The sequence below is a fragment of the Asparagus officinalis genome, chromosome 5 (genome assembly GCF_001876935.1).
Source record: "Asparagus officinalis chromosome 5, Aspof.V1, whole genome shotgun sequence".
Taxonomy (NCBI): domain Eukaryota; kingdom Viridiplantae; phylum Streptophyta; class Magnoliopsida; order Asparagales; family Asparagaceae; genus Asparagus; species Asparagus officinalis.
Genome location: NC_033798.1, coordinates 80,278,467 through 80,287,533, shown reverse-complemented (window position 1 = coordinate 80,287,533; position 9,067 = coordinate 80,278,467). Strand labels below are relative to the sequence as shown.

Genomic DNA, 9,067 nt, shown 5'->3' with positions numbered 1-9,067 from the left:
CATTTGAGATGTCCCCGCAATATCTAACAAATTATAAAATAAGAAATGAGCATATAAATTTATCAATTAAGGTAATTACATGCACAGAAAGTTCAAACTGAATAAAGCAAGCAAATTTTATACCTTCAATTGGTGAGGATCCATGTAGAGATAACGGACTCCGAGATGGTCATGAGGACGATCCTAGATAAATAAACAAAATAGTAAATATAATGCATATTTATATCAAATATACAACTTACTTAAAACAAAATTTGAATATGCATACCGGATGATGGACCTTCTCGATCCCGAGGAAAAGATAGCCTCCTAACTCTTTGGCTCATCTGCAACTTAAATTGTTAATCTAACATAATTGAAATATTTAATAAATGCATACAAGATATCAAGTCGAATTTGCATAAGGATCTTTGTATTCAATCTCCTACATTACAGATATCAAGTCGAATTTGCGAGGTATACATATTAAAATTGACATTTTGGGGGTATGAGTAATTAATAAAAATTTCTCCTTCCGTCTCATTAGGGTCATCGGAACTGTCCGGATTTTCATCAAGAGCAAGCTGAACAAGAGTCCTCGGCTCCTTATACAATATGACCCAGACATTCTGCACCTTAGGATCTTTGACGTAAAAGCACTGAGTAGCCTGATTTGCGAACATAAACTTCATGTCGGGATATATCTCCTTATCTAAATTTACAAGATGAAAACCATATGCATCCCTAGTTCTGTCTGCACGACACCAACGGACCTTAAACATCACATAACTACGTACATTTTTGGTACCGTACGCATAGAATATCTCCACAATATCTTCTAATTGTCCGTAATAAACTACATCACCAAGTACCGGATTTTGATCAGTTGAGCTTGAATAACATTCTTGAGAGAATACAGCCATGACCCCACTATTTTGGGTAACTCTCTCCCCCTCAAGCCCGACCCGTTGGAATAAACATCCATTTACACGGTATCCGCTGCATTGTTTAACTGTATAGTGCGGTCCATGTGAGTGAATACTTATCTCTTCTGGCACTGGCAAACCTGCAAATCTTTGTCTTTCTACCTAATGTTGCATATAAACACAAATTAGCGTTAAATAGTTAGCCTTATTTATTCCCAAAATTAATTAAAAATAAAATCCACTTAACTTACTTCAGCTATGACCCACTCGGCAAAATGTTTTTCATGAATTTTTGCAATTTGATTTCGTGCTGACGCGCCAGTTATTTCTAAATGCAACTCCTCCACATGTCGTCTATTGATACAAAAATTAGAGTTCAACTATTGAAATAATTCAAAAAAATCATATTTAATAAAGTTAATTTCTTACTTGCGGTAATCTTCAAAAATTTCTAGGTTCTGCAATAAGAAGGCATGAGCCTGATTCAAGTCTATTCTGGAATAGTCTTTGTTCATCTTGGTACTTCCATGAAAGGTGCCATCTCTATTACTATTTAGAGAATTATTTGTTGTATGTACACCTTGTATACACCGAGAGGTAAACATCATACATTCATTTGCCACGTAATGATCAGCAATCGAACCTTCAGGATGAGCCCGATTTCGCATTATGCGTTTCAAGAAACCCAAATATCTAAAAATAACATTAATATGAGTTGTTAATTTAAAGCAATGACATGTTATGTAAATAGACTTAATTGAATTTTAACTAACCTCTCTATGGGATACATCCAACGATAGTTAACTGGTCCTCCGAGTAATGCCTCATCTACAAGATGATGTGTGAGATGGACCATGATCGTAAAAAATGATGGAGGGAAGAATATCTCCATTTTGCAGAGGGTTTCATTCATTTCTGCTTTTAGTGCCTTAAATTCATCAATATTGATCACTTTGGAGCATAACTTTTTAAAAAATCCACAGAATTCAATTATAACTTTTGTTACTTCTTCATCGGCCATGTTGTTACGAAGTGCTACCGGAAGCAATTGGTGAAGAAGAATATGATAATCATGTGTCTTAAGTCCTAAAAGTTTTCGCTCTTTCACCTGTACATTATTTGAAATATTAGAGCAATAACCATCTGGTGACTTCACCAACTTAAGAACCTCACAGAATCTCTGCATCTCAGCTTTTGACATTGTAATACGAGCTGAAGGCAAATCAAATTTTCCATTGGCTACTTCTTGTGCTTGCAGATCATGTCGGATGTTCAATGCATTCAAATCTTGCCGAGCCCTTAAATCGTCCTTTGATTTCTTACCATCTTGAAGGAGTGTGGATAATAAGTTATCACATATATTCTTTTCAATATGCATTACATCTAAATTATGTCGGAGTTTGAGTTTATGCCAGTAAGGCAACTGAAAGAATATACTAAATTTTGTCCATCCTGTCGGCAAATCCTGAGCATGTGTGACATCTAAACCCCGCACTTGCCTCTTTCGTTTGGGTGCCCTCTTCATGATGGAAGTGTGTCTCGGAGCAAGAATTTCATCTTTTGTAAATCGGCTCTTTCCAAAATTGAATTTAGGATATCCCTCAAACAAGTTTACAATCTCATCTCCAGACATTTCACGAGGCTCCCCTCTTTTCTCTTCTTGGCCATCAAACTTATTTGCCCATTTTTTCCCCCTAAATTTATGCCCTTTTCGTAACCATCTTCTGTTAAACCAATAACACATTTTTCGGCTGTGTTGCAAATAAAAGCCTTCGAAGTTCGGACCACATACAGGACAAGCGAATGTCCCTTTCGTAGACCAACCAGATAGATTACCATAAGCTGGAAAATCATTAATCGTCCACATAAGAATAGCACGAAGATTTAAAGACTCACAAGAAAGAGCATCATATGTTGGGACCCCTTCACCCCATAGTTGTTTTAACTCATCAATTAACGGCTCCATGAACACATCTATGTCATTACCGGGTGAATGTTTGCCTGGTATCAATAATGAAAGAATCATATATGATTGCTTCATACAAAGACCAGGTGCCAAATTATAAGGCATTAACACAACTGGCCAAGTAGACCATCCCGAACTCATAATGCCAAACGGGTTGAATCCGTCGCTAGAAAGACCAAGTCTGACATTCCTACACTCTGCAGAAAATGAGGGGAAAATTTGATCTACATGCTTCCATGCCTTTGCATCTGCTGGATGTCTTAGTTTACCATCATCTACACGTCTTTCTTTATGCCACCACATTTCTTTAGCTACCTTTTTTATCATATACAACCGTTGCAACCGAGGCACTAAGGGAAAATGTCGGAGCACCTTCGCTGGAATTTTTTTCTGTTGATTCACTGACTCGTTCGACTTTCTGGTTGAAGTGCGTGTATTCTTTCTCCATCGAGACACTCCACACTTTGGACATTCCTCAAGTTTCTCGTTATCCTTATAATAAAGGACACAATCATTAGGACAAGCATCGATCTTATTGTAATCTAAACCCAAAGCACCAATAATCTTATTTGCATCATAACACTTTTCTGGAATGCTATTCTCTCCGTCTGGAATTACCTTGCGTAGTAAATTAAGAAGCATTTGAAAATATTTATCTGCCATTCCGCTCAGGGTCTTAATACGCATCAGTTGAAGAATAAATGACAATTTACTATACTCAGTGCAACCATCATACAGATCCTTATCGTCGTCATCCAATAACTTCATTAAGTCTTTGAAGGCCCGGGTGTCACGCACATCTTCGGTATTTTGGACATCATCTGCATCTCCAGGAACTTCAACAGCCTCCGGTACTTCTTGAACTTCATTGACTTCTGCAACTGCTGGAATATCGTTGAACATTGCTTGCGTATCTTCTATATTAGTATCATCTAGTTCAATATCTTCACGTTCTCCGTGAAAACTCCAATATTTATAATTTTCATCAAATCCCCATCTTTCTAAGTGTCTTCGTATAGCAACTCTATCCACCAGACCCCTATTCCTGCACTTACTACATGGACAACACAACAAATCATTCTCTACCTTCCTCGGATTAGCATATGCATACTCAAGGAATGTTTCCCATCCGTCTCGATATCGAGTATCACCTTTCGCTCTTCTTTGAAATATAGGAATATCAATCCATGACTTATCAGGAACTTCTCTCATCTGTATAATAGGTAAACTAATTAATTAATTCAATATTTCATAGGTCGCCTTAAGTTTAATAGTCTTTATTTTAGTTCATTTGAACAAATAATCAATCAAATTAAATTACTATTCTATAATTTTCATTGTCATACCAAGTAAAAGCTAACACTCAATGATAAGTAATCCTAATTTGAAACAACACTCTCGGCTGTCATAGGAAGGCTTCTATCCCATTAAGAATATAGTAGTGCTTATATCTAACTTTGAATCCTGAATACCTTTGTGCATTTTCATTTCTATGAAAATTTTCGGCAGCACCTAAACCCGCTGTTCTCGCAAGTACACTGTGCGGATGTTATTTATCGTATCGGTGAAGTAAAACCGGACAATCCGGGAAAATAATACCGATACAGCATAATAACATACGCTTATTATACCCAGAGGAACAACAAGTACCGTGTGACCGAGATTTTCTTAGAAATGAAAATGCACAAAGATAAGGCCAAGTTAGAATGTATGCACTAATATATTCTAACACGCGTCCGAAACCTGGACAGATCCAATAGTTCACTGCCACATTCTTTTTCTTTAATATAAATTAAGCGAGTGCATTTTCGGCACCTAAATAAAAATTTTATACCCATAGGTGGAATCGTCCATTTATATTATAAGTCTAAATAATTGGTAGTAATTATTGGACCGGCGATCGTACGCGTAACGTTAACTTAGTATCACCCTAAAATTAATATAAAACATTATTGTGTTATATATCACACTACTAATTTCTTTTTATAAAAATATATAAAATCCTAAAGAGTGATAGCATGGAATGAGTTACTGATATCACAACAAAAAGTCAATAAGTTTGTAAGGAAACCTATAAGTTCAGAAAGTTCCTTCTAAGTACCGTGGGGAACAAAACAAACTGCAATACGTGAACCAACCAAACTGAAAACTAATGTTGCTCACATTAGAAAAGAAAAGCTAAACGTTTATCAGTTTTTAGATTTACACAAAAATCAGCTAAAGGAACCAATCAGGTCAAGGACTAGCTAATGTTTTTAGCTGGCACCAATAAGCTTGGCAGCAATGCCGAAGCATTATGATAGTCATGATGCATCACTTTTGAAAAAATAAGCAGTAGAAATCTCGGAGCACATAAAACTAAAAACTAATCAGTCTGGGTTATAAGATAGCGTAAATGCGCGGCGGCCCCGCGCACGGCAATATTGTTCTCCTCGTTCCAAGCTAGAAGAAGTGCCAGATAAAACAAAAGTTGTGGTAAACAATTGAAACGTTTTTAAGGATCATTATTTGGCATGCTGTGTCAAGCTTATTGTCTAATCAAATCCACTAATTGCCATTCTAGTCGCCAACGAAACTTTTCTGTGCAGCATCCAATGTCAAATCTTGGTGCACTGGCTTGCAAGACATGCGAAGAGAATTCAACAATAATGTATGTTTAATTTCATGCTCACCCTCCGTACTCCCCAATACGAATGTTCAAAGAAGGATTATATAATTGTAGTTGGCAAGAGCCTGTAATGCATGATAGCCATTTGGGCGTAATTGTGAGAACATTATTTCTAATGAGCAAACAGGAAAATTAACATATAATAATCTGCTGGTTTGTTTGTCAATCCAAGTGAAATTCAATTTTGGAAAACACACAGAATGATTATACTTAGAAAAAAATACCTTGATCTGATATTCAATTTAACGGGTATGCACACCGAAGGTAGGCAAGTGAGTCCTGCCGAGGCGGGGGAGGGCGGGTCGGCGGCACGAGGGGGGCTCTAGGGTGTCGAGGGGGGAGGGGACGAGGGAGGGAGGTGCGTCCCGGCGGGACGAGGGAGGGATGCAGGCTAGGGAAGACGCGCAGGTGGCCGCCAGGCGGGAAGAGGGTCTGGGCCGCAACTGGGGCGTACCGGGACGTACAAGTATTGAAGACAGCTGTTGGTGTTCGGGTCGGGACCGATTGCGCGTCGGGCCTCGAGGCTAAGCCGTACGGCAAGTAAGCGGCGCGCGGTGCCTGGTCCCTCAGCGGGCTAGTGGCGGTGGGTGGCAATTCCATCGCGGACACCCTCCTCATGGCTGCGGACCGAGACCGCGCACTGAGAAAAAGCCCCCCAGGCAATTGGGTTCTACAAGCGGGAAGTGGAGGGCACGGCTGCCCGAACAGGGTGGTAGGGGTTTAGGAAGAAGCGGAGGAGATCGCCGAGAGAGTGACTGAAGACAACAGTTGGTGGGTTGTATCAAGTTGATCGATTTCCGTTTGTACCCCTTGTAAGATTTAATAATTTCATTTTGGTAACCCAAAATCTCATATAATTACTGAATTGCCACCCTCAAATCTTGGCAAATTATTACAATTTTCGTCTTAGATCTTGAGTTACAGATTGAATATTGATTTTATTTCAATAAATTAACCCTCAAATCTTCAATATTCCAAGATCGGTCACTCAAAGTCTTCAATAATTTCAAAATTACTCAGCTCAAGACTTGGAATTTTGATAATTACATCCCTCAATATCATCACGAATTATAGTAACCTTTAATCTACTTCTCACTCTCCTAAACAATTATGATTATCATAATTTATTATTAATTATGTTAACCAACTAATAAAAGATAAATAATTTATGAAAATAATATACACAATTATTATGGTAACCAAATTAAGCCAATTAGTTAAAAGTTGATAGTCATAGAAATAGAATAAATATATTAGTAAATATAATTAAGAATTAATATCTCTAATTTTATAAGCAATTAAATATTATTATATAATAAATTTTGAATCTACATAAATAGATTAATTATTTTAATAATATCACATAAATAACGAATTTATACTAATGTATTTAGTGATTATATTATTAAATAATAAATTAATCTAATTAGTATTATTTAGAGTGTTTCTAAACTAGTTATTACACGATACTAAATAATCTATTATTTGGCTAATGATTGAAAACTAACATTTTTGACCAAAAAAAATATTTATAACAGATATTATAGTACTAAAATTAGTCCAAGAACATAATACAAAATAAATTCTAGAAAAATATATTATAGTAAATAGACAAATAATTATTCTAATAAGTATTACTTGAACTGAAAATTGAACTGGGTAAAAGTCAGAAGTTAAAAAATCCTTTTAACTTCAACACTCGTCTACCATCTTGAATTTTTGGCTCTTTCGTTTCAGATTAGTGATCCAAATCCACTTTCAATACGGGGCCGCTTCCTCGCTTCGACTTTAATGCTAGTTCTAGCAGGCATCTGGACGGACCGAATAACCTGCACACATTGCGAACGTAAGAGGGCGGGGTTAATTTGTTTCCTCCGTGTACGCTCCGACATGATCAAGTCAGTGAATTTACTCTTTTTATGGCGTATTTAGAATAGTTTTTTCTGCGATTATCATAGGAGCTTTAGATGTTTAAGCCAAAAAAACCGAACCTCTCATAGGACAAATAATACGCTGTATCTTATAAAGGAAGCTAAAGGCGATTCGTCACTTTAGGGAGGGTGTGGTACGTGACGGCGCGGCTGAGTGAGCTGGAGTTGATCTCAATCCTTGCTTATGTAACAATGTTAACTGGCGATTGTCGAGCCGTCCGTTCCGTGGCATGGGGAACTCTCCAGTTTGACAAGGCTGAGTTGTGGGGCGAGGAATGGTCACTTTAGTGCATGGGAATCGCAGTCCGACCAGGAATAAGCTTGGTGGGTGCGTAATGGTCACTTCAGTGGCATGGGGAACTCGCAAGAGCAACGCAGGACTGAGTTTTTTTTTTTTTTTTTTTTTTTTTTTTTTTTTTTTTTTTTTTTTTTTTTTTTTTTTTTTCTTTTATTTTTGTTGAGAACGGGCGACGATGGTCACTTCAGTAGCATGGGGGACTCGTCAGCCGACCAGGGCTGAGTTTGGTGATCCTTCGATATTGGATAGGGTATCCAGCTGAGTACGTTCGTTCGAGTCGTCCTTTAAGGAAGGCTATCGACCCGAACAGAAAGGAACAACTGTTTTCAAGGAATGATGTAACGTGTAGAGAACATGGAATATCCCCATAACACTATTGCAACCCTCAATCTAACTAATATTACTAAATGTTTCCTCCTTAGAAATCCGTTAAGTTTAAGAGTGAATCGATGTGGGATTATATTCAATAGTACACTCAAATCTTCATATTTCAAAATTACTCACTCACAGGTCGTGGATTTGTAATCACATCCGCTCAAATCATCACAATATATACTATTAGGTCGCCCTGGTTAACGCCAGTTAGATTTATAAAAATAATCCTTTAAATCTAACTTTTTTTAGCTGTTTACCCTGACTTAGATTATATAAATATTCAACTCGTTTGTTGCCTGGCATCTCATGAAGAGCAAAACCTAACTTCGGCATGCAGGCGACAAGAAATGTGGCAGCTGTCAGGGTTATATTTCATCGCAATCATAGCGAAGAAATTATGAAGACCTGCAACAACCCCGCGTCGTGTAGCCTAACACCGAACTGTGAGACCCGATTGAGTGGAGCGAGTCGCTTAAGTCTATTCAGAACAAAGTCAACCATTCGGGTCCACGCAACCTCACTCTCCGGAATCAGATCCATCCAGGGGATCTGAACGTCTGGGTAGAGAATTCACCCTGAGTTGCAAGGGAATTGACGAATAAAGAGTGTTCGCTGGGACGTGGCATCAAACCAGCTCTTCTTCTCAAGACAACCAGGTCTTAACCCCAATGAGGTTGTCCCCTCCGATTTGTGTACGGCTCGACGACTCACATCCAGCGACCACGTTCTTCCCTGCGACTTCTCTTCACTCACTGTCGAAGGTCAAACCCCGCCGACCACCTCGCATTCGTCAAAGTAGAGAGAGAGGGAACAATCCTCATTAACAGTTCGGGCCCGAGGAATAAAAGCGGGTATCAACTCCTTCCGCAGACAGCTTTCGAGATCTTCCACGTATGTGAAGATGATCATTGGCTGGCCTCATCA

General features: G+C 38.2%; 1 protein-coding gene and 1 long non-coding RNA gene across 2 annotated transcripts; both read right to left on the bottom strand.

Moving 5' to 3' along the window:
• On the bottom strand, window positions 173–1,245 carry LOC109843645. The gene is made up of 3 exons (XR_002247751.1): window positions 1,157–1,245; window positions 269–1,067; window positions 173–183 (listed from the first exon to the last, which is right to left on the bottom strand). It is a non-coding gene; the product is annotated as an uncharacterized LOC109843645 (long non-coding RNA).
• LOC109842064 lies at window positions 1,908–4,083 on the bottom strand. Its single transcript, XM_020410980.1, has 2 exons — window positions 2,014–4,083; window positions 1,908–1,940 (listed from the first exon to the last, which is right to left on the bottom strand). The coding sequence occupies exons 1-2, from the start codon at window positions 4,081–4,083 to the stop codon at window positions 1,908–1,910; spliced, it is 2,103 nt and encodes a 700-aa protein (XP_020266569.1).